Source organism: Meles meles, chromosome 15, assembly GCF_922984935.1.
Source record: "Meles meles chromosome 15, mMelMel3.1 paternal haplotype, whole genome shotgun sequence".
NCBI lineage: Eukaryota > Metazoa > Chordata > Mammalia > Carnivora > Mustelidae > Meles > Meles meles.
Window position 1 is genome coordinate 39,808,701 of NC_060080.1, and position 26,042 is coordinate 39,834,742.

The 26,042-nt window shown below is 44.2% G+C and overlaps 2 protein-coding genes across 3 annotated transcripts in view; one reads left to right on the plus strand and one right to left on the minus strand.

Annotated features, from left to right (window-relative positions):
• REEP1 (receptor accessory protein 1) overlaps positions 1-8,889 on the plus strand; it is a 103,511-nt gene extending 94,622 nt beyond the window's left edge. The window contains exons 8-9 of one of the 2 annotated variants that reach the window (XM_045979901.1): positions 4,387-4,538; positions 6,792-8,889. In XM_045979901.1, coding sequence (XP_045835857.1) covers positions 4,387-4,538; positions 6,792-6,863 — 224 coding nt within the window. In that variant the 3' untranslated portion in view covers positions 6,864-8,889. The remainder of the gene's footprint in view (positions 1-4,386; positions 4,539-6,791) is intronic. The other variant, XM_045979900.1, reaches the window with a different exon arrangement.
• Positions 8,890-14,267: 5,378 nt separating this feature from the next.
• Positions 14,268-24,225, minus strand: MRPL35 (mitochondrial ribosomal protein L35). Its single transcript, XM_045979341.1, has 4 exons — positions 24,149-24,225; positions 18,486-18,675; positions 17,687-17,831; positions 14,268-14,613 (listed from the first exon to the last, which is right to left on the minus strand). Exons 1-4 carry the CDS (start codon positions 24,189-24,191, stop codon positions 14,425-14,427), a joined length of 567 nt encoding a protein of 188 aa, XP_045835297.1. The 5' UTR covers positions 24,192-24,225; the 3' UTR covers positions 14,268-14,424.
• Positions 24,226-26,042: the final 1,817 nt, after the last annotated feature.

A 26,042-nucleotide genomic window follows, 5' to 3' on the forward strand; every position in this document is an offset into this window, starting at 1 on the left:
GCTTTGCTGCTTACTAGCTGTGTAACCGTGCGTGAACCACCTAACCACTCTGAGCCTCGATTTCCCCATCGTAAAATAGATGTAAAGATCCCGCCTCCCCATCTCACTGTGTGGTTGTGAAAATGTCTGTGAAAAGGCTTTGTATTTCAGCCCGGAGCAGCCAGGAAACCTCAGGGAGCAGGGAGGAAAACAGGGTTCCCCAGTCCTGGACAGGGACTCGTGCTTCTGCCTTTCCTGTGAGCAAGTGATGGCTTAATGCAGCCGTGGCCGCCCCGTGGATGGACATATTCTGTCCTGACCTGCTCCTGCTGTCTCCCTGACCCTGAGTAGACACGTGAGGGACTGGCTGTGGTGCTAGACCGGCTCAGCTCCCCTTGTACCCGCCATGGAGGGTGTCCCCCATGGAGGAACTGCCTTTGGCTCCAAGGCAAAAGACCACCAGGCCTACAGCATCTAGCTGACATGAGGGGAGGAGGAGGCAAGCACGGTCCTCCCTACTGCCTGTGCTCCCGGTGCTGGGGCGGCCAAGGCATGGCCATGCCTCCCATAGTGGTGAGAACAGAGGGCGTGAGCTGGTTTTAGGAAGTGTCCTGTTTTCCCTTCATTTCTTCATTTGTAAGATTTCTCTAAGGCTTTTGAAAGTCCATGTAAGACCTGGGGGTTTTGGAGACCATAAACCCAGTGTGAACTGACAGTCAAAAGAGTTCTGAGCAGGGGGACGGTGGAGACCAGTGTCCTACCCAGGGGTCTAACTCTGACCAGCTCTGCATGTCTCAGAGGTCACCCAGTCCGCATCAGAAACAGTTTATATATATATATAAACATATATATATATATATATATAAGCATATATATATATAAACATGTGTATATATATATATATCTGTATATATATATATATATATATATATGTCAGTTATATCTCAGTTTTATGAAGGAAAATTGCATTGCAGTGCTAGAGGCTAGTGCTTGGACCTGGTGGGCGTACTGGTTCATGGTTCATGGTGATCTTGAGGTTCCAGCAACCCCAGGCAACTGTGGTTATTTCTAACTACTCACCAGTTTTGAGTTCATAAATTCCATGAGCCTTTCTGAAAGCCTCTAATTCTGGCATGTTATTCCTTGGGGGACCAGGGAGAAGACAGCTGCCTTCTCCTCCATTCCTTCCTCACGAGACTGCTTTGTGCTGTTGTCTGGGATGCCTTCACCTTTTCGTGACCGCTGATGGTTTCCAAATCAGAGGCTGCATTGAAGTAGAATTTCAGTCAACTGTAGGGATTTAGTCAAGTTTGCTCTCCCCAGGACCTACAGGAATGGGGGTGTTGGGGACTGGGTAGCAGGCCAGGCTGGGTGGGGCCTTGGGCTGGGGTGACTCTGCTCAGAGCTATGATCTGGGACTTTGCCGCAGCCCTCCCTTTCTCGGGCCCTCTAACACCCAGTGCCCCGGAATTCTCCCCCACACCTCCAAGTCTCCCCAGGGTCTGCTCGCAAGGAACCAGGTTGGTCTACACCAGGCCCTCTGTGCTGGTGGGAAAGTCCCTGAGCTGTGCAGGTCTCTGTCCCCTCCTCCATAAAGTGTGGCCATCTCTGCAAGTGAAGGGTGCCGGGTGGGAAGAGTCAGCAGATGGTGTTGGGGGAGGTGGAGGCTAGCTCCGGCCACTGACGCTGTGGGAGAAGATTTCAGGGGATCACAGGCACTCCGGTCAGAGGGCCCCTACTGGTCCCTTGAGATGATTTTCATCTGTGCATCTCAGACCCCAGTAGAACATTCTCTCCCCACTTCAGCTCCATTTCTGCCCCTGTCAGTCGATTTCCTGCTGTTTCTGGCACAGCTATTCCCCTCCCCCTCCTTATTTTTATTATTATTTCCTCTCCTTCCTGCCTGGCTGCTCTTTCTCCTCCCTCTTCTCTCGACCTGCCTCGATGTAATATAAAACTGAAGTCTGTATTACTGCTCAGAATTAGTCATAGAGATGTACTTTTTTCTTAAAAAAAAAAAAAATCAAGTGCATGGGACATCATTTTAAAAAGCAAAGTCATGTCTTTTATTCACCCTTTTGAAAGAGAGAGAATTGCATTGGTCAGGAGCGTGGCCCGCGCTGCGTGTTTCCTCTGGCAGCAGGAGCTGTCCTAGATTTAGAGCGTGAGAAGGGAGGGTGTGTCTGTCCGGGCGTGCACCTGTCCACAGGCATGCATGCTCACACGTGTGTGAGTTTCATGCCCAAAGACCTTTTCCCTAACGGAATCTTGTTTTCTCTCTCCTCGGTGGCTGTCGGGGACGCGGATGTAAGTGTTCCGGACGGGCGTGCTCTTCTGCAACATGTTTGCGGACTTCCACTAATGGCCCCTGCTGATGTGTGCTGTGTGGGATGTGTTCGCTAACCTGGGGGTTGTTTGCCACTACAGGAGCGGGGGAGGGAGGTGGGCCTCAGGCTCAGTGCAGACGCATCTACTGTGGCCTCCAAGTGTTCTTCCTCCCTGCCCACCTCACAGAGAGAGGAGGTCGGGCCGCTCCCCAGCCTTCTTAGTCCTGCTGACACATTTGCTAATATAGAATGTCGTGAGACTAGGGCAGACAGCAGGGGCTCCTGCACTTCCCTCTAGGCCACCCAGCCTTGGGCAATAGGACAGCCGCTCTGCTGGCTCAAGGCCTTGGCCGCCATCACCTGAGGTTTGGAGGTGGAGGCTGTGGCCATGAACTTGCATGAGAGTCACTCTCCCTGCCCAGGGGTCGTCGCTGGAAGTGATCAGACTGTTAAGGAGTGGATAGCGACAGCACAGGGAAAGCCCTGGATCAAGATTTGGAGGGAACAGAGGCACGGATTCCAACCAGTCCCCAAGCCCACTCCCAGGATGCAGTTTTGCACTGGGGCTGAGCTGGCCAGGCTGCGTCTGTGGTTTCTGCCCTAGTCCGAGGCCTTTGTGCTCTAGGAAGGCGTTTCTTTTCCCTCCCGTCAGACAAGGGGTATCTGTGTCCAGAAGGAATTTCTCTGTGATGGTGTCAAGGTCTGACTTGAGATGAGATGAGGCTCCCGGATGACTTCCGGATTCCACCTAGGGTGGAACAAGAGGATAACCTAAACCCACCCACCTGACCCCCTGGGTTGGGGGATGCACAGAGCAAAAAACTCAAAGGAAGATTAATGATCAAAATCTTGGCCCTTACCAAGGGGCTCACTGTCAGAGCAGGCCATTCCCAGCCTACAGGTCTACCTTGCGACTGGCAGTTAAGACAACTAGCTCTCGTGCTGCCTCCTGCTGGCTGTTGGGGAGTACAGCAGCAGTACCTGGAAAACCCAGTCAAGGTTAGGGTCTGTTGTTAGTTTTGCTTCACCCACACCTGGTTAAGTCGGGTGCTGTGTTATAGTCTAGTGAGTCCCCTGTTGATGCGGAGAACACATCTGGGGGCTCACTGTGTTTTTAGGAGCAGTAGCAGGGCGTTCCAGAAGGAGTTCTGTTTTCTTTACGCAGGCCGTGGGGTGGTTGACCAGATGATCTGAGGTCCCCTACGTCTACAGTCTGTGATTCTAAGTAAAAACAATATATGGATGGTAGAAAGCTATCTCTTTGAGTGTCAGATAAGCTGGGTATATGCTGACCACCTGGCCAGATGACATGGAATATGTTTAAGAATTGAACATTAAAAAAAACACTACACATTCAATGACATGAATTAATTCTGGAATTTTACTTGCGGATTGAATCAAGGTAGACTAAAAGAGGAATCTTGCTGTCATGTGGGGGGAAGGGTATTCCTCGATTTTCTTTCCACTGGGCATCTTTGCTTCTCTGGGGCTTGGCCTTTGAAAGGAAAACAATCTATGTAACTTTGCTTAAGGTTCTCCCTGAAAGCTTCCTGGCATTTGACATCCTGTCTCAAAGAAGGCTTGGAGCTGAACATGCAAGTATAAGGCAGTTTCAACACAGCTTGTCCGTGGATTAGAGGAAGCCGCCAGGCCCCTCTGCCATCACGGCATTTATCCATTCCAGAGGACGTTCTTTCCCTGAGCACCCTTTGGTGTGGCGTCACAGGTCTCAGCCGCAGGGTTTGACACCTCTCAGCTAAGGCAGTGTCCTCCTTCTCTCAGGGCAGCAGTGCCCCCACATTCCTTGGCAGCTTATCCAGTAGGTTCTGGAACCTCTGCTACTTCCTGTGCATGGTGCCTGCCAGTTTCTAGCAGCACACTCACAGCCCAGGACTGCCCTGCAGGGAGGCCCAGAGGATGCAGGCTGCTGCTTCACACACTGGGGACCTTGGCTGTCCTAACAGGCTTGTTGTGTGGTGTACCTAACCTTGACTTTGCCTGCCCTTCTTGGCTCCTTTCTATACTGATCCCTCCCTGCTGTACTTTGTCTCCTTTGTGTAGATTGTAAATGGACATTAAGTGGTTGAGGGAGATGTGAATGAGGGTGGTGTGAAGGCTTGGGACCCCCACCAGGTCCAAAACCCACTGGCATTTTCCGACGAGGAGGAGGAAGATCTGCTGGATTTCATGTACAAGTATAAGGCGCTTCGAACGACGGAAATCCCCCTGGAGGTACAAGGTGTCTGGGGCTGCGGGCTGGAGCATGTGTTTGCACAAGGGCTTTGCCCTGGAGATCTGGGGTCCTGGGAGTGGCAGCTCTTGGGACCCCCAGCATCTCTCAAGTGCCGCTCTCTCCATCAAACAAAAAGGACAGACTGCTAGGTAGTATCCAGATCCTTGCCTAGGGGCAAAAAGACTGCTCGTTTTATTTCGAAATTGGAGAGGTGATGTAGTACCTAAAATAAAACTTAAAAATTTGCAAGCACTAACCTAAGATGATATGTGAATGAAAAGCAACCCAAATGTGTGTTTTAGGGGGAAGAAAATATGTTATTTGACACGTTTTTTAACGGAAGCTGTTCATCACTGTATCTTTAAGACACAGCAATAGTGCCTAGTACAAAGCAGATCCTGAGAAAACGTTACTGGAAGGGCACAGCCCTCTACAAAGACCCAAACCAAGTGTACCTGATTGCTGTGGATGTGGGTGGAGTGGTCGCAGCCAGAGGGCCAAGCCTAGAGCCTCAGGGGCCTTGCTTTGTGATGAGGATAGGGAGTTGCCAGCCTTGGGCCCAGGTATAGGGCTGGCTGGCAGAACTGGGGACTCCCGAGTCTTCCTCTCTGCCCCTCTCGTCTCCTCTCCTGGACCCCATCTGCTGAATACTGTGGCCTGAGCGTTCATCTGAGGCAAGTTGGGAGGCCCCCTGTCCTTAGTGTAGAGACCCCCGTGAGACTTAGATGAGGCAATGCACTGAAATGTTCCCCTACCCGAGCACCGTGGCCAATGGACCCCTTTCAGACTAGGACTGTGGTTATTACCACTGGGCAAACCTGAGTTCATCAGAGTCCTTTCCAGGGTGGGGCACGCACGGGTCAGTTCTGAAGTTGGAGGTTTTGGTAAAAGATGTTCTGGGTTTAGACTCTGTTGCAGCAGTCGGTCAGAGCTGGGGCCACCCTGTGACGGGGAGAGGGGCTCAGCTCTCCCAAGGAAGGTGCCCCAAACACCGTAGGGTCTGAGGGTTTATGCCATTTGGGTTTTGTTTTGTTAAAACTGCATGAGCTGCTTTACTGTTTACTTCAAACAGCCTGAGACAGAGTTAGGTTTCTCTGATTCTTCTTTTACTCTGTGTCCAGAGGCAGCTGGTAAACATTTCCGAATCAAAAAGGTGTCCTGAGGACTCAGGAGGTGGAAGGCCAGAGCTTTCTAGCTCCGCCCCTGCCCCCCCTGGGTGGTCTCTCTTTCTCCCTCCCTCCCTCCCTTCTGTGTGCCTTCTGGGCACTGAGCTACTTTCTGGGAAATGGAGGTGGGTGTGCCCCCGGAAAGTTTTCAGTGAGGAGGGGGGAGACAGGGCAGAGTCCTCTCATGTCCTCTCTTGTGCAGAACACTAGGAGAACAAAGAAAGTGACCCTGCGTCTGTGTGTCTGGGCTGTGGGGAGAGGGGCTCAGGAGGGACTTTTGAACTAGGTCCTAAAGAGGACTATAAATAGCAAGACAGAGAAGGGAGGGCGGGGCTTCAGGTCCGAAGGAATAGAGGTGTAGAAGGATGCCATAGAAAAAGAAGTGACTGGAGAGAAGCGGACATGGACAGGGATGGGGGGTAGCTTGGGTCAGTTGTGTTAGTGTCCCCCTGCCCCTTCCTGCCCCTGGCCTTGAGGGCTCTGCCAGGACAAAAACTTACTTTTCTTTCATTGTAGAAGTAACTTCTGTGATCTATGTGTTCCATTGAAGGAGGGCTTCCCGCCTTGATAGCCATTTGTCGGGGAGATGAGGTGGAACCCTTTATCCTTAAGGACAGTGTTTCCCTTTGCTGTGGGGCTTGCGGTGCTTTCAAGGATTTCACATCCAGAAGGAGGACTGGGAACTTGGTGATAGGAATTTTAGGCACGTACCTGGAAACATAAGACTCCTTTCTCAAGGAAAGAACAAAGATAAGGGAAGAGATGGGGAGGCATTTCTCTGTGCTGAGTCACTTGCTAGGATCATTTTGCTCCCAAGGCAGAAACAAGAAAGGTGTGTGCCATCCTTTTGCGCAACTGCTCGCTAGGGACACCCAGGAACTTAGGAGAGGGTGAAGCGCGGGGGAGGCGGCTGCCTTCTCCACTGGCTCAGCATGGGATGCTTGGGATGTGACCCGGTTCCCAGATTCCCAGCCGGCTTCCTCACACTGTGCCTGTGTCTCAACACAAATCCACACAGGTGCTTGCCTCCAAAGTTTCCACGCTTACGCCACATTGAGGGATGTCTTTTTCTGTTTCCTCTGCCAGGCACCGCCTAGAGTTCTTCGATCCCGCTTTAGGAAGAAAAGTACCTCATCCTCAGCCACTGAAACCACGTGAGTGAGATGAGCCAACAGCACCGGACCCACAGAATGTTTCTTCTCTGCCTTAAAGAGCTAGTCACTAATAACGTAGAAATCCGCAAGCTGGCGTGCTTTGAGTATGCAGCCTCACAGATACAGCCTTTTCTCTCTCCCCTCTTCCACTTGAAAGACTTTCATTTTCCTTTTCTTTATGTTGCTGGGGAGAGGCTAAAGGGAAAGGTAGTGTGGGGGGTGACCTTTAAGTCTTCTGAGGTTAGTAATTTTCCACAATTGGATTGTCAGCAGTGTGTTTTTAGAAATATAAGAGATCACCCTCACACTGCCAAGATGTACATTTGTAATTTATTTGTCGCATACTTCGTTTTCAGTCCTGTAAATGCAAACAGAGCGATTTTTTTAAACTTTTTTTGTTCTTGGTACTAATACTTTGGACTATGATGTACATATTTATCAGTTTTGGCTTAATCAGATGGACTCGCAAGGGCTGCCAGAGGTTCTAATATGTAAGAAAACTACAAGATGTGTAAAAAATTATTTTGATTCTAGAGAATGTCTCAGATGTGCTTCTGAAGCTTCTAAACACAACTCCAGTAGAACATCCCTTTTCCAGCAGGACGACGGTCCATCTTCTTCAGACAGATGTTTAGCCAAAACGCCGGAGATGGTTAGCATGAAGAGACAATATTGTAATGACAGAAATGAGTGTAATGAGGCCAGGGGAGCAGTCCAGAATAAGAGAAATCACAAGAAGCTTGTCTCCCCCTGGATTCTGGATTAAGAGCTTCTGAATAATTTCAAGGGATTTACCAAAGCTTTAGGCAGGTGGCTCACCCTTGGTGAAACTTCCTGGGGATGTGAACTCACAGGACTGTTGAGGGGAATCGTTTTGAGTGTTCCAAAAGTGCTGGAAGAATGACTGTTTCTCCTTCATCGTGATCGGTTCTGTGACTTATTTCCCCAGGTAGAGGAGCCTATAATCTGAACATCTTAAGAGAACACTAAGCAAAAGCTAACCAGTCAACCCAAACCAAACCAAACCTAAAGCTATGTTTCAGATATGCCATCAAATACGCCTGAGACACCTGTCAAAATGCTGGGTTCTAGAAAGGTTTCAAAGCTTGAGATCTTTACAGACTGACTTCCTGCTCAGCGCCCTGGGCGGCACCCTTCTGTTCCCTTCCTGGCTTGTGCAGAATGTGAGTGAGAAGTCGCGCACTCATGGGCACTCCATGTCTTACTGGACGTCTGATGCAGGCCGGGATCACTTAGTAGAGTAGAGCACTGCTGAGGGGACTCTCTACTTAGACTGAGAACTTTATCTGAAAAGAAGAATCTGGTTTAGGTAGCATTTTGGCCCAAGGTAGCTCCTCCCTTCTGGGAGAGCTGAGCCTAAACGTAGGACTTGTATATTTGTGCTTAGAGTTGGTGTTTTCTTTCAGTGTAATGCATGCAGTGGTCACAACGCAGTCACTTATAATACTTGGATTGTGTTTGTTCATAGATATGCTCTAAGACTAGAGAATTAGTGTTATGTACCACATAGAACTTACTGTCAACCAGCTATAAGCAGACCCGGTTCAAGACTGTTGCATTACTGAGCTCGGCGAACACACGTCAGTAGTCTTGACTGATGACATGCTGGCTGGATCTTAGCCACCTGAGAAACGGTTTTACCTGAAGTTGGTTGTTGCCAGATATGCATATTTAAATCCCTTCTTCCCACAATGCCCCTGAAGGTGACTCTAATTTACAACAGGATTTAAGAAAACAAACCTATAAGCAAATTCGTGGTTCAGAGGGCTTTTCATTGTTTGTGCCCCACACCCACCAATAATTAAACCCCTTAGGGAAGGCAGAACGTCTGTTTCTTCAGGCTCACTGAATAGTTTCAGAAGAAAAATATATGCTTTAAATGTATTTACCTGTTAGTTGGGAGTACCCAGAATTATCAGAAACAGCTTCACTTAAGCAGCTTTTTAGCAAAAAAAAAAAAAAAAAAAAAAAATTTTTTTTTTTTGCCAAAACAATAAATGCCTTTAGCAGCAGAGAGCCTTCATGAACAAACTGTATTTTCTCCATTTTACAATGTAAAGTTTTAACAAGGACAAGCTACCAAGTTTGCACTCAACTATGCCAAAAACAAGTTTGAAGCACTCTACTTTCAGACACGCTGTATTACTTCTCATTCAAGATTTAGAAAATAGAAAGGTATCCAAACTGCTGTCTTAATGTAAATGGAACTATTTTTTCTCTAAGTGTTGATGAGGGAGTTGGTTTCTCTCTTAAAAACACTCACTATACAAATGACAGCCACTGTCCTATTTCTGGCAAAATGTGTTTACTCCCCCAACGAGCTGCATATTCGTGTATGGACTGACAGGAAATGTGAATGCCTCTGAGTGTACCTATAGTGGTGTGCTGCTCTTTCTAGAGGGCATAACTGAACACCTTTAATTTGCTGATTTACAGACACAGGCTGTTTACAAAACGCTAGCTCAAAAGTCTGTAATTTTCACGTTATAACTTTTAGTTCTTTGTCATTGGGCACCTGTTCTGTTTCTGAGGAGGTGAGACGGGGCGGTATACTTAGACCCCGGAGAGCTTTGTCATAATCCCTCCAGGCTTTGTGTGATTAGCTTGCTCACTCCACTGGCCTCTGAAGTGTATGTTCTTTCCAGTAAACTGTACGTTTGTGGTAACAGTGCTTGTCCACCATGATCACAGCGGAGTATCTCCCTAGTCCTCTCCTTGCACAGTGTTTGACCTGCAAAGGACGTGCTTCATTCTCCAATGGCGCACGCTCAGAGAGCTGATCTTCCGGAAGGTCCCTGTGCATTTTCCCTAGTTTACTCCTGTAGTCCCTGTAGAATGATCTGTAATAAAATAGTATACTGGACTGTGCATCAAAGGGGTGTAAAATTACAGTATTCCAAAGGTTGAAGTTCTGCTGTTTTGTTATAATGCCTGATCTATATCTTGAATAAAGTCTTAACATTTTTCTTTTAAAAAACATCTTTGTAATGTTGAGCTTATGAGGAAGAGAAAACACTTAAAAAAAAATGTGAAAGGTAGCAAAGATGAGAAACTGAGTGCTCAGGCACTTAACCGGCCCTGGTGCCTTTGCCCCAGGCCTATTGCCTTGAATTGTTGCGGGGGAAGAAAAATCAAACGGTTTTGAAAACCAGTTGATCACATAAATGTAAACCTGGTAGTATGTTTTATGTTTTAAAAGCCACAAGTGGAAACTGTGTAGCTATAAAAACAGAGCAGTTCATCTGATAGGCAGTTTTCATTCTGCAAACAGAAAATCCGGTCTGTCATTTCCCTTCTTGGTACCCGTTCCCTCACCAGCAAGTGAGGGAGTATGTGTGAGGTCAAGAGGGTGGTGTGGATGCCCTTTGACCACTGCAGCCCTTGCCTTTAAAATATGAATGGGCTGAGGGCCTGGCTGGCTCTGTCAGGAGAGCATGCAACTCTTCCTGATCTCAGGGTTCTGAGTTTGACCCCAGGCTGGGTGCAGAATTTCCTTAAAAATATGCATATGTGAACAGGTACACATAAGCTTCATTGGGTGCTCACGAAGACTTGGACACTTAAAATGAAACACTCATTTTCTTTGCCTGTATAGTCTTCTAAAATAAAGCAGCAGCAGGTAAAGAAGCAAGTTCAGAAAGCTGAAAGGAAGATGAAGAGATGGAAAGGCTGAAAACCCATTCATGTATTCATTTACTGAGCCAAGTCCAATGGCAACAGAACTGAGATTAACCGGATTAAGAGCTGACAACAGAAAAGCAAAGTTAGGATTCAAAGACTGACTTGGTACGGTGTCAGGAAAAAGTATTGCATATGTATAATGCTAGATTATAGTCACTTGTTGATTTAGATATGAATTTTCATGTTGAAAGACTCCAGGAAATGCTCAGGATCCCAAGATGTTAGACCTAGGTTCTGTGACTTATTAGCTATATTTTGGGTAATTTATTTAACCTTGTATAAGCTACGGTTTCCTCAAATCTAAACCCCAGATAAACAGTATCTCTCCTGGGCGCCTGGCTGGCTCCGTTGGCAGAGTATGAGACTCTTGATCTTGGAGTCGTGGGTTTGAGCTGCATGTTGGTTGTAGAGATTACTAAAAATAATAATAATAATAATAAACTCAAAGGAAAAAGAGTATCTTCCCCATAAGGCTGGTATGAGGATTAGCCATTTTGTGGGTATATATACCCATCCCTATGCTGGGACATAGTTGGTCTTTAATAAGTTATATTTTTACATAAATTTCAATGTCATTTAATGAAAGATGTTTGGCTGTCAAACTAAAAAATCAGTGTTGATGATGAGCCCTGCTATCCATAAAACAAAAATTATATATATGAAAATCCTCTCTTTCCGAAATCATATGCCTATCAGCCCTTGCTCTTCAGTCCGTGTCTGGATGCTAAGGCCTGGTTGCCAGTCCTTGTCTCTACCTCTCCTACAGGAGAGGTCTACAGGAAAAATCAAGGTGCTCTGAGGCCCCTACAACAAAGATCTTTGTTGTCCATGACTGCACTAGAGAAGTCATGGAGGTAGTGGAAAAGTGGCCTCCTCAACCTCTTCAGGTATCAGTTCCATCCTGCTATCAGGGGTGAGCGGGAGAGGCAGGGGCCAGGCGGCTAAGAGATGATGTGGGGGCACCTGGGTGGCTCAGTCAGTTAAACATCAGACTCTTGATTTCAGGTCAGGTCCTGATGTCAGGATTCTGAGATTGAGCCGCACGTCGGGCTCTGCACTCAGCACGGAATCTGCTTGTCCCGCTCCCTCTGCCCCTCCCACTTGTACGTGAGCTCTCTCAGATAAATAAATAAATTCTTTAAGAAAAAAAAGATGTGGAAACCTTTTGAGTGGTTGGCTTCTGCCACCTTGGAAATTATGAGGAAATTGGGGCGCGTGGGTGGCTCAGTGGGTTAAAACCTCTGCCTTCGGCTTAGATCGTGATCCCAGGGTTCTGGGATTGAGCCCTGCATTGGGCTCTCTGCTCAGTGGGGAGCCTGCTTCCCCCTCTCTCTGTCTGTCTCTCTGCCTACTTGTGATCTCTGTCTCTCAAATAAATAAATACATAAATCTTAAAAAAAAAAAGGTATGAGGAAATGAAAACCAATCGACAGAATGCCACTGCATGCTTCAGAGTCCTACCCCATCTCAAATCCAGTCTGTTCTTTATTAAATGGTCACATAAACAGACATATAGGCGGCCTTCAATTTTAGAACCCTCTATTGTCACCCTTTTTCTTCTAAGGAACATGCTCTGGTTTCAAGAAATTCTTCTAATAACCCTAGCCTGACTTGCCATAGAATTTCAATTTGGTTATCTTTAACCTTGTTCTATTAACAATAGAGAAACTTCATGTTATCATAATCAACTACTATATTAAAGGATTTAAAGTAGTAATTGAGGCATAATTCTACTTAATGCAGATAGTACCTGACTTATGATGGTTTGACTTGGGTTTTTCAACTTTACGATGGTGTGAAAGCGACACATTCGGTAGAAACCGTACTTTAAATTCAGATTTTGATCTTCTCCTGGGCTAGCAATAGGCAATAGGACACTCTCTTGTGATGCTGGTTGGTGGCAATGAGCTGAGACTCCTGGTCAGCCATGTAATCACAAGGGTAGACAACTGACAGATTAACAGTCGAATATTCTGCACACACACCTTTTTCCTGTTTTTCACTTTCGGTACAGTACTCAATAAACATGAAATAGTCAACACTTTATTACGAGATAGGCTTGTAAGTCTGGATAGCTCAGTGGGTTGCCTCTGCCTTTGGCTCAGGTCATGATCTCGTGCTCTCTGCTCAGCAGGGAGCCTGCTTCCCATTCTCTCCCTACCTGCCTCTCTGCCTACTTGTGATCTCTGTCTGTCAAATAAATAAAATCTTTAAAAAAAAATAATAAGATAGGTTTTGTGTTATGTGATTTTGCCCAACTGTAGGCCAACTTAAGTGTTCTGAGCACATCTAAGGTAAGTTAGCCTAAGCCATGATGTTTGGTAGTTTAAGTGTATTAAATGCACTTTCAACTTAATGGTATTTTCATCTTAGAATAGATTTATTGGAATGTAGCCCCACTGTAAATTGGTTAAGATCTGTAATGGTTTTTCAACCAGGCCAAGCGCTCATATGCTGTTTGAAATGGTTCCCAGATGACTCTGATGGGATAGCTGAGGACCAATGCCCTGGGCTTTAACCACACGGTGAGCAGAATTTCCCTCAAAGCCTCTCATCCAACCCTCTTCAAATGAACCATGCTTAGCTCTTGCATCATTTCCAAAATGACTGTTTTCCCTTAGTTCTACGAAGTGTCCTTGGAAAATGTTTATCCTCATGGTTAAAATACGAAATCTCAGGGGGATAAACTAGCTTTAGGAAATACAGTGCCTTGGGAGAGCCTGGGTAGTATAGTAGGTTAAGTGTCCTACTCTTGATTTAGACTAAGGTTATGATCTCAGGGTCAAGACCGAGCCCGGCATCAGGTCCTGTGCTCAGCATGGAGTCTGCTTGTCCCTCTCCCTCTACTCCTTGCTTGCATGCTCTATCTCTCAAATAAATAAATAAATAAATAAAATCTTAAAAAAAAAAAAAAGGAAAATACAGTGCCCTTCAACATTTGGATAAAAAGTGTCTGCACCTCTAAAGCCTCTTCTGTTTCGTGAATGGGCATACTGAAAAGCTATGTCATTTACTCGTCTCTCTATAAAAATCCAGTTCCAATAAACTGAGAATTGTTATGAACATACTAAATCTAGAATACTAGATCTGTTCTGTGTGTTGCCATCCCACGCTCACCTCTAAACAAAACTGCTCACCTAACTATTTTTTGCTCCATGTGAACCTGCCTAACACAACCAAGTGAGCCAGGGTGGGCTCCTGACATGGGTCAGTGACTCCTGATGAGACTGGTCTTAAGTAAAGAGACAGGCTGGCCCAGTTAGTTTCTTGGCATTTAGAACTTGGAGATTGGGGTTGGCGGTTAGGATGCAGAAAACAACCCGAGAGGTGTAAGCCAGAGTTATTATTGGGGCAGAAACTGAGCTGCATATATGGCAGACCCAAGCCTAAACATCTAGCATCTTCTGCTGCTGAGGCCCTTGGAGGTGCACTGGATTTTGGAACACTGTAAAATTTCTGTTCTTCCTAAGGCCTGGGGGTTAGATGTGGGTTGGGGGGTGGAGTGGGGTTGGTGAGGTGGTTCCTGAGTTCCCAGGCATATATACTTAGAATGATGTCACAGTGCTAGAGCTCACATGTTAGCTTTATGGTCTTCTTATGCCTGCCCTAACTAGCCTCATTGGAACCAGTTAAGCCATTACCATTTGTTAAAAATAATCAACAATTTTAAACTATTTCCTTGAACAAATTTGAAAATGTTTGATCATTAAGTGTTAAAACTTTAATAAGTTTAATGTTGGAGCTGTGTATTTCCATACCAATTGGCACAATTTACATCAAGTTTTGAACTTATTCCATTTTGCAAAGACATCATACATGTGAAGATACCTATTCAGTAGGTAGGCAGTCATAAAACTTCCGATCTACACCTTCAGGTTTGTCCGATCGTGATACTTCTGATAAGGATCGTCAGCATACCAGTTTCGCCTCTTCCAGAAAGACGTTGTCATTTTATCTAAAAGCTTACTCTGGGTTTTATTGCAGAACACAAATTCCCTCAAGCGCCTTTTTCTTGCAGCCGTCTTTTTCCATAATTTTTTCTTATAACCAGCCTGTTAAATGATATTATAAAGACATTCAAAACATGATGTTATATAGGAAACAACAGATATCTTCACTATTCATGGTTCACAGGCCCAGTGGGAACAAAGATGAGACTTACTGGGGCTGGTATGTTTTTCAGAAAGATGTGATTCTCAGTGAGGGGTAGATACAGAAAGCACATGCAGTTTGAAAAGGACATATTAATAATTTAATACTCTGATAAAAGATTATTTCAATTAGAACCACAGAAAATAAAGCCAAATGACTCTTTGTGGTGAGCGAAGTACAGAGCAATGATAAATAATTATAATCGCTAACTTTATAATACACTATTATTCTCATTTTACAGATTAAAGAGAAACAACCATTGATTAAAGAAGTTAATGGTAGCAGACCAAGGTCACAGAACTAGTAAGAGTTCTTAACCACTGATTTTTCCAAATATGGAGGATGAAGAAGGGCATTCCTGGCTAGTTGATAATGTTCATGTTCATTTAAGGGGACTAAGTATTACAAAGGCTGACAAAACCCAGTTCTCAAGTATATTGCTTCATTTCTTCTGTTTACACTGAAGACCAATTTCTGTACTAAGTACTTTTCTAAGGAATAACGAATACAAGGGAGTGGTGAAGGAATGGTTAACTCGTCTGTTTAACCCAGAACTGCCATATACACCACCACGCATTATTAATTTTGAAGAATCAATTTTTTTTTTTTTAAGATTTTTTTTTTTTATTCTTATTTATTTATTTGACAGCGAGAGACAGGAGATCACAAGTAGGCAGAGAGGCAGGCAGAGAGAGAGAGAGGGAAGCAGGCTCCCCGCCGAGCAGAGAGCCCGATGTGGGACTCGATCCCAGGACCCTGAGATCATGACCTGAGCCGAAGGCAGCGGCTTAACCCACTGAGCCACCCAGGCGCCCTGAAGAATCAATTTTTAAATTAGGAAGAAAAAAATTAATTTCTGAAGAAAAATTAGATAGACTATAAAATCTATAATCATAGTCTATTTAGACTAGAAGAGACCTTAGGTGCGACCCAGATTAATAGGTGGCAAAACCCACACAGAAAGTTATAGGGGAGGAGAGACTAGAACTCAAACTATTGCTAAGAGCCCTAAACCACAGCCCTGGGCTGAGAAGGCACCTTATTTCTGACATGTCTTGGTGTCATCACTCTGACCAGCAACTTCTACAGTACAGTTATCCTCAGAAATAAGGAAATGTTATTTAAGAGTTCTGGTTTTAAAATGCCAGGGAATAGATTTTTTCTACTCCTTGCTCATAATTTAAATGGAAAGATTCAAACCTAAATCTCCATATCTGTGTAATAATTTTCTAGCTTGCAAGCCAATCTGGGTCCCTGTGGATCTCTGACTTACAGGTTAGGGTTAGGGTTAGGGTTAGTTGCTGTCCTGCCTATTACTACTAGTAACCTCTGATCATTACTCTGTGGAATACAACCACTGTGAAAATGCTTGAAGCTTTTTAGACACTCTCTAGGTTCAGAAATGGGAGGGAATAAAACTGTGCTGCAGGAAGTATTTTCAGTTTTTATACATTAATATAAATTAACCTACCCAGCTTTTTTGTTTTCCTCTTAATATTAAATTTTGATGAAGCAGGCCATTCTGTATATAGAATACCTTTTGGGGTCTTGAGTGGGGACTAGGCGTTATGACTGGAGAATCTGATCAGGTCCTTTTTAATAACATGGGGGTTTCAGGGCCCAATAAGGGATGGAGAGAGGAAGGCAAAACAAACAAACAAACAAACCCCATCCAGCTTACTTTATCTAAGGCCAGATGAAGACCTGGAAATAATCATTATGATAACAAGTGGGAAGAAATTTTTCAATGGTCCAAAATTCACAAAATTCAGAACTATTCAGTGAATGACTTAGTTCAGCTACTTAGGGATTACATGAGCTTCTGTTTATTAGTGTAGGAAATGAACAACCACGGTATTGTTCCAAAGGAGGAATGAGCTAAGAGTTCCAGTCAACATATTTACCTTAAATTTAGGATTGTTTATAAGATAGGAGATAATCCTTTTAGCCTTTCAACTAGCGAAAGTCCTACCAACTAAGTGTTTTATTTTTATGGGGAAACTAATTTTCATCTTTAAAGAATCATTTAACTTCCTTCCGAGTAGCAAAATTAAATAGTTATCAAATCTCAAAGGTGGTTTTACAAAACTCTAGTCTTCAGCTGCTTTCTAATTATCAGATACTCTGTTTCCGAGAATAAAAGACGGGAGTGGAAAAGCCCAGATGCATGCTCACAACGTACTATGGGAGAGGACAGAGCAGTAATAGTTTGTCAGAGGGCCTCTTAGAGGCTGTGATCCCAGGCCAGAGTAAGTGTTTGGGTTCTGTCTGATATGGACCCCAATCACACACACCGAGAGAGAGAAAATCATGAAGTTAAAGAAATGTGTATGAGGTTAATACCCTGTCATAAAGACTAAACAACCTAGGGGCGCCTGTGTGGCTCAGTGTGTTAAGCCTCTGCCTTCAGATCAGCTCATGATCTCAGGGTCCTGGGATGGAGCCCTGCATCAGGCTCTCTGCTCAGTGGGGAGCCTGCTTCCCGCCCCTCTGCCTGCCTCTTTGCCTACTTGTGATCTCTCTCTCTCTCTGTCAAATAAATAAATAAAATCTTTTTTAAAAAAAAGACTAAACCACCTAGAGAATCCAATCCAAAGTAGGCAGAAGAGCCCATCAGCCCCCAATCTAAGCCACACCACAAAGTCCCTGCTGAAGGCGACTCTGCCCCTGAAACACTCTAGGCTTGGAGAGGGCCTCCCCACAGGCCGGCACAGGTGGGGGCTATCATGTGGCTTCCGGTGACTGTCAGCTAGGCCAGCATGTAAAAGACCTGAGATGAAGACATCCTGCAGTGAGGGGATTTACCACTGTGAGTGACACTGTGTTTTACAAATTCACTTACATTAAGGGATGCCTGCCAAGCTGGTACTTAAGCAGAGCACTGTAAAAGCTACTGGTAAATGGGAGGAAGAGACGTCAAAGAATAGGTGCTCCCACTCCTTTTTCAATCAAATAAACGGTGTGAAGACTCACCTTCCTCCTCAGCCACAGGCCGGAATGAAGTCGAAGAAACCTATAGATGACAGCTTTCACAGTCTTTCTTTTCCCCTTCCGGGAGCTGAAGTACGTCACAGTTCTGACTGGTGGCTTCAGGACATTTGGAAGCAAGGGAGCCACTCTAAAATATAGTAAAAAAAAAAAAGTAAACTCAGCGATAAGACTCATTAGAGGATAAAAACCATTTCCATACTTTGAAATAAGTGCAGTTCCACTGGAACAAAGCCGACTTTAATACACATTGTTACTTTGAATGACCCATGACACTAAGCATAAGTAAGAATAGCCACAATCACCAACTTGTAAACCTTCCATCAAGTAGCCCCTCAATTCCCTATGAGAGAATTTATCCTATCTATTTTAATCACCTGATTTCTTATCTGCCCATTAGGTTATCAAGCCTTTGAGGACTTCAGTTTATCTCTATATCCTTTCTGCCAAGAACTGGGCACCCAGGAGTCCTTAACTAAGTATCTGTTGACTAAATGAATACCAGCCTTGCATGCTGAGCACCTCGTTCACTCTCTGCCTTGGCTGAGAGTTTCCATCCAGGAAACCACATCTAGAACATGGGACGTGTGCTCTGTAGCGTAGTCCCTGCTGCTGGCACGTAGGCATATGGGGCTATCAATCATATTCTCCCACCCCAGCAGGCAAAGTCTACATAATAAACTGCAGGTAGGCCGAGAGTACCATCTGCTTCTAAGATTTCTTTGCAGGCAGGAACGTTTTACAATTTGTGTCTAAGCATCCCATTTACTGAAATACACCCTACCTGTTGAGGATTGCTGTAGTATGCCCACACGGCAGGTTTCTGACACATGCACTAAGTCGGGGAGTAGAGGAAACAGTTGGCATTGGAAGAGAACGAAAATGTTGGGCGGACAGTGCAGAACCGAGACAGGCATTCCTGACACAGTTTTGATAGGCTGATGACACCACAATGTTCAGGGGCCTTAAGGCTCCTGTAAAGAGAGAAGCATACTTATTTAATACAATACTCCAAAATACGCATCCAGATATTTAAAACGAATGTGTCGAAACAAGGTGAGTATCAGGCTCCTCGTGGAGCTTTTTACCAACTTTACTGAGTTATAACTTACATACCACAAAATTACCCATTTGTGTAATTCAGTGCTTTTTAATAAATTTAGAAAGTTGTGCACCTGGGTGGCTCAGTGGGTTAAAGCCTCTGCCTTCAGCTCAGGTCATGATCCCAGGGTCTTGGTATCGAGTCCCACATCGGGCTCTCTGCTCAGCAGGGAGCCTACTTTCCTTCCTCCCTCTCTCTGTCTGCCTGTCTCCCTACTTATGATCTCTGTCTGTCAAATAAATAAAATCTTTTTTAAAAAATTAAAAAAAAAAGTTGTGCGACCATCACCACAATCCACTCTGATGCATCCTAGCTCTGTGTTCAACAGTAGGGACCAAAACGGTTGGAACAGTAACTCCCATCTGCCAGATCTTACCCTCTGATGAGCCAGGGCTCGCTAGCACATAGTGCAACAGCAAGGCAGAGACGAGAAAGCTGGGCCATTCCCTGCAGAGGCAACGGGGTGGCAAGAGGAGTCATAAAGAAAACAAAAGAGGTCCTTGAGCTCTCCTTAGAAAATGAACAGGCCACGAGAGGAGAAGGTACTGAGAATCCAGGTAGGATGAACAATACCCACAAAAGCAAGGGGGTGCTGAAACAAATACACATCCGGAGCGAGAACGGGACCTGCCAGAGGCTGAGCACTGCTTGCCTGACAGTATGGCAATGCCTGGGTGCGGCTCAGAGGCACCTCGTGGGGTGGGAGGTGGGGGGGCCTAGGTGTGTAGACGGAAGGCATCCCTCCTTACCGATTCTTCACATTTGTGCCAAAGTAAGAGTCCAGGGCTACAAAGCAGAATCACTCACAGGGCACTGCCTCGACTCAGATTCTGAGTGGAACTCAAGAATGTGCACTGAAAAAGTGCCACAGGATGATGGAAATGCCCCCAAAGTGGACTGTGGCAATGGGTGCATGACCCATTAGATTTACTAAAAATCATCAAACTGTACACATAAAACAGGTAATTTTATGGTATGTAAGTTACACCTCAATAGTTGCTTCAAAAAAAAAAAGTTCCACCACTGAGACTGCAGTTCAGCCAGGGCTTAGAACTGTTGCCTTATTGTCCATTACACTGATTTCATGTAACAAACAAGGGGCAGCGTAGTGTGGGACTGGAGTGCTGGCGTTTGAGTCGGACTGTCTACTCACTAACTCTGTGACCATGGGCAAGTTATTTGGCCCTTCTATGCCCCAGTTTCCCCATATTTAAGTAGGGTTAGTCATGGGGAGGTGACAAGAATTAAATGAGAGAAAACATGAAGAGCGCAAGGAAGAGCACTTGGCACAGAGAAATCATTTAATGAATGCTAACAGCAGATAGTAAAGAGCAGAGAAATGCTTACCAAAAATGGCATATTAACAGATGGCAGGAGAAAGCGTGAATCCTTAAAACACATATTTTGTTTTTTTTTTTAATTTTATTTGTTTATTTGAGAGAGTGTGAGAGAGAGCATGAGAGGGGAGAAGGTCAGAGGGAGAAGCAGACTCCCCACGGAGCAGGGAGCCCGATGTGGGACTTGATCCTGGAACTCCAGGATCATGACCCGAGCTGAAGGCAGTTGCTTAACCAACTGAGCCACCCAGGTGCCCCCATATTTTGTTTTTGTTTTGTTTTAGGAGCTGAAGCTTCAAATTTTAGCTTTCTCTCTCTCTCTCCCTCTCCCTCTCTCTCTTTTAAAAATTTTATTTATTTATTTGAGAGAGAGAGAGAGTAAAGAGCACAAGCAGGGGAAACGGTAAAGGGAGAGGGAAAAGCAGGCTCCCCAGCGAGCAGGGAGTCTGATGCAGGACTCAATCCCAGAACCCTGGGATCATGACCTGAGCCGAAGGCAGACACTTAACCGTCTGAGCCACCGAGGCACCCACAGCTTTTTCTTTTTTAAGATTTTATTTATTTGAGAGAGTGAGCGAGAGAGCGCACAAGATGGGGGCAAGTCAGAGGGAGAAGACTCCCCACTGAGCAGGGCCTCCACTCTGGGATCATGACCTAAGCCAAAGGCAGCTGCTCAGCTGACTGAGCCACCCAGGTATCCCACATTTTTTTTTTTTTTTTTTTGTGCTCTGTCAAAGGTAACAATTTTCAAACTAGAAAGGGTAATATAAACATTAATGAGTGAGTTGAAATCCAAGATTCAGGAGACTGTTGAGAGAGCCCCTCTGGGAGCTTGGAAGTGAAATTCTCTACTACCAGTCATTCAAGTCTCCAGATATAAATAACTTGTATTTCAAAGAACTGTAAATATTTGCAGACATGAGTACAAACTAAGAGATAATCTTTGAAAGATTAAGTGAACTGAAGAGGAGGACAGTAGACAAGAAAATGTATCAGTTTCACAAGGTCCTCAGAATTTGGTCTCTTGGTTAAAACAAAACAAAACAAAAAACTCTCAGAAATTCTTAGAAACCTCTCCTGAAGGAAATGAGCAGGTAAGAGTCTAGAACATATAAATGGGTAAATTACAGGCTCATTTATAGGAAGAAAAAAAAAAAGAGAGAGAGAATGGATAAACAGGAAGTGCTTACAAAAAAAAAATCTATATTGTCACCTGGGAGTGATTGTTCCTTAAAAAGAACTTCATTTCATTTTTTGATGTAGTCACTAGCCTGAGAAATCATGGGAATGTCTAGACTCAGTGTATCCTGATTTTAGGAAGGCATGTGAAAGGTTTCTTTATATTCTAAAGAAATAAATGTGGGCAGGATAATAGTAGTTAGGTAAATTCCAAGCTGACTAGAAACTAGCCCCCAGTTAGTTGATTGCTGTTCTGATGAAAGTCTCTTCCTGGTCCTTAACTGATTATATTTTCCTCAATTTTTATGAAGGTCCTGAAGCTGCATAAAGCATATTTGTCAAATCTGCATAAAAGCAAAATCCAAAGACTATCTGGACTTGAAGTGATCTTGGTAAAACAGATCAAAATTAATAAGACAAAGTCCAGGATAAATACACTGAGGTTAGAAAAAAATGAAGGAAAGATGAATCTTGCTTGATAGCAGTTTCTGAGAAAATAACTTGAGGGCCTTATCCACCATACCCTCAGGTGGACCAGCCCTATGTGGGGTGTAAACACTTAGCTTGTAAAAACTTAACACAGCCTAACTCAGAATGTATTGACAAAAGGGTAGCATACAAATCAAGGGCAGTAATGAACTGTTCCTTCAGTCTTCTGCTCTGTTCGGGCATTTTAATACACACTGGCTTTCTCTAAACACATTCTTATATAGAGAACACAGATATTGTAACAAAGAGAGTGACAACAAAACCAGAGTTTTGAAGGAATAAGAGGAGGAAGAGGCAACAAGGAGTGTATAGTAAAGAGTCAAAAAAATGGGATAGTATGTTTGGGGAATTACAAACAGCTCTGTGTGGCAGGAATCAAAACAATAGGGATTAGGGAAGGAAGTGAGCATGGCTGTCTAAAGTAGTGGTCTTCAAGCTGTTTTGATCCCTTACCCTCTAAAAGCATTCTGAAAAATTATAGGGCTCAATACCACAACCCTGAGATCATGACTTGAACTAATCAAGAATCAGATGCTTAACTGACTGAACCACCCAGGCATCCCTATTTTTTTTTAAACATTTATTTATCTTAGAGAGGGAGAGGGAGAAAATCTCAAGCAGACTCCCCACTGAGTGTGGAGCCCCACTCTGGGCTCAATCCCATGACCCTGAGATCATGTCCTGGGCTGAAATCGAGTCTGATGTTTGACTGACTGAGCCATCCAGGTGCCCCTGAGGTGACTTTAAAGAAGCACATCACTTTCACAGTATCAGGCAATCCTGAATATATATACATATTCTAATTCAGCAATTCCACAGCCAGTTTTATAAGTATATACACTAGCACACTGTAGAGAAACTCTTGCACTCATGTGCCAGGACACAAGGAGTATCAGCTTTGGACCTAACTGCCCCAAACTGAAAACACTCCAATGCCCAGCAATCCCCAACGGAGAACTGTGGGGTGATCGAATAAGAGACCATTATATAGGAACAAGAAAGCACTACAGCTACACCCAAAATGAACTAATTTCACAAAGTAAAAGACACAAGAGTACATACTGTGTGATTCCATTCATGTAAAGTACAAAAACAGGCAAAACTAAACAACCTATTATTTAGAGATGCCTATATAGATGTTAAAACTGTTACAGAAAAAAAGACAAGAATGAAATGAAGCTGCTGTCTATATTTAGCAGAAAGAGGGATTTTTAAAAAAGATTTTTATTGTATTTATTTGTCAGAAAGAGAGTGAGAGCACAGGCAGGGAGAGTAGCAGGCAGAGGGAGACGAAGGCTTAAAAGGAGCCTGAGACTGGACTCGATTCCAGAACGCTGGGATCATGATCTGAGCCAAGAGGAGCCGCTTAACCAACTGAGCCACCCAGGAGTCCCAGAAAGAGAGAATTTGGATTAGAAGCACAGAGAGATAGGGAAGAGGTTCCCGGTAGTGTTCTCTGTCCTGCCTTCGGTGTTACACAGGTGTTTTCTTTAGAGTTAAACCATTCATGTATGTTACATACATTTTTCTTTATATGTTATTTTCACAATTAAAAAATACCTCCATAAACATGTTTCCTCCATAACAGTTGGAAATTTTACACTGTAGCTTTTTTCTTTATTTCTATTCTTAGACAGAGTTTTATCCTAATTTGTGTATATGTAATTTACCGATAATCTTATCATATTTAAATATATTTTTGCAGAAGTCCTTAGAGCGAAGTCAACAATTTAATTGCCTTCACTCCTGTCATCTCTCTCGGTTGAGAAATCCTTATGACTGCCTCCGTGCGGGGGACTAAGTGAGCAAAAAACCCGCCACATTTCCTGCACATTGCGTGAACCTCATACATACAAGCTTGCTGTGTGCCAGACACTATGCAGGGCACTTTACATGCATGAGCTCATTTAGTCCTCAGGCAGCCAGTGTCAACCTCATTTTAGAGCTGTAGAATCTGAGGTTCAGAGAAATTACTTTTTCAAGGCCAAATGTCATGAATGACGAGTTCTAGCCTCTAAATGAGGTTAGCAGGGACTTTTCTGTCTCCTTCCGCACACCTCCTCTGCCCCAGTCCTTTTGGTCTGTTTTCTAGGTAAGGCGGAACGGTCAGGAACCGGTTAGGAAGCAGAAACCCGAGGACACCCAGGTCCGCCAGGGTCCAAGAGTGTCCGGAACCTCCGATGCGACCGGCCGAACACAGGCAGTCCCAGAGATAATTCGGAACAATCCTTTGGCCTTTTTTTTTCCCCCTGTTAACCTCTACGCTTAAACGCCTATTCCATCCTGCACCAGTCCCACCTCCCGTAAGGAGATAAATCGAACACCGCATTTTCCACTGACCTGACGCCGCTCTCACTGCACGAGCAAAAACGGGGACCGCCATCTTGTGGCCCCGCCCTACGGCAGCCGGATTGGTTCTAAAAGTTCCAGGCAAAGGGGAATTAAGAAAAAGAAATTTGGGTGGAGTCGAAGAAGGAGGAAAAAAACCCCCAAAACGAATAAAGGAACGGTCAAGGCAACCTTTATTGAATGTCTTCTCTTCTCTATGTCAGGCTGTTCTTCAGCACTCCAAAACAAGTGCCTATGAAGAGCGTCTGGCATATTAGTGGGCTCTTGAATTTTTAATGAGCATTTGATTGACAGATCTATTTAAAGTACACAATTTGAAACACAATTTCTTTTCGCTCATTTTATTAAATTTGAGAAAACAACTTACTTTCCTTCCAAAGCTGGTAGCAGATAGGCTAAGTGAGTGGGATATATCAATGTTATTAAAAATTTTTTATAAATTGAATGACAACCATAATTAAATGATGTAATATCCTAAGGCTATCACAAACATTTTTTCTAATCACTAACACTGATTGTCATTTGGTAGAATAGCATCTCAATCCTTCCTAAATAATTCTATGTTCCTTATTTTATTCTTGATAATTAGTGATCATATACTTTTTCTAATGTTCAAACAGAAAACAACAAATCTCTCACTCATGCTTGTTGGCTAAGCTATTCCATGCATATATATTAAATGACACCATATACTAGTTGAAATGGTTAAGGATCAAGACTGGTCTCCAGGAGTTCACATTTAATAAGGAAACAAGCATAGAACATAAACACAAGGCAGATAAACACTCCACAGGAGTAGTTCAAAGTTAAGGAGAAAAGGCTTTCTGACTGAGATGATCAGGTAGGAGGTGGTAGAATATAATATGAATCTTAAAGAACAGGGAGGGTTTTAACAAGGCCAAGGTCATTCTTGGCAGTAAGAACATGAAGAGCTAAGATGAAAAGAGAGGGAGCCAAGTCAGAAAGATACAGGATTTATTTATGGGAATGCTTCTCAAACTTTTTTTGGTCTTAGAACCTCTTTAGGTACTTAAAAACTGAGGACTCCAAAGTGTCCTTATATTTCCAACTGCTGCTGTAATAAATTGCCCCAAACATAGTGGCTTAACACATCACAAATTACCTTACAGTTCTGTAGGTCTTAAGTCTAAAATGGGTTTCACAAGACTAAAATCAAAATATCCAGGGTTGGGGTGCCTGGGTGGCTCAGTGGGTTAAAGCCTCTGCCTTCAGCTTAGGTCATGATCCCGGGGTCCTGAGATATAGGGCTCTCTGCTCAGCAGGGAGCCTGCTTCCCTCTCTGCCTGCCTCTCTGCCTACTTGTGATCTCTGTCTGTCAAATAAATAAATAAAATCTTCAAAATATCCAGGGTGCCTTCTGGAGGCTCTAGGCGAGAATCTGGTTCCTTGCCCTTTCTAGCTTCTAGAGGCTGCAGGCGTTCCTTGGCTTGTGCCTCCACCCATCTTAAAAGCCAGTAGTCACATCCCTCTTACTTCTGCTTCCATTGTCACATATCCTTTTCTGACTGTGACCCTCCCATCCTCACCTTTTACTCATAAGGACGCTTGTCATGACATTGGGCCTATGCAGATAATCCAGGATAATCTCCCCATCTCGAGAGTCTTAATTTAATCACATCTGTGAAGTTCCTTTGTCATGTAAGGTAACATTCACAGGTTCCAGGGATGAGGAATATGTGTGTATGTTTGGGAATAATTATTCTGCCTATCATATTAATTGATTTTATTTATTTTTTATTTTTTTTTTTTAAAGATTTTATTTATTTATTTGACAGGCAGAGATCACAAGTAGGCAGAGAGGCAGGCAGAGAGAGAGGAGGAAGCAGGCTCCCTGCGGAGCAGAGAGCCCGATGTGGGGCTCGAT

Coding starts and splice junctions, on each gene's coding strand:
- MRPL35 (XM_045979341.1), bottom strand. CDS start 24,191: ATGGCGGTCCCCGTTTTTGCTCGTGCAGTGAGAGCGGCGTCAG. Junction 18,676..24,148: donor TGCAGTGAGAGCGGCGTCAG/GTCAGTGGAAAA, acceptor CTCTCTTTACAG/GAGCCTTAAGGCCCCTGAAC. Junction 17,832..18,485: donor ACTACAGCAATCCTCAACAG/GTAGGGTGTATT, acceptor ACTATATTTTAG/AGTGGCTCCCTTGCTTCCAA.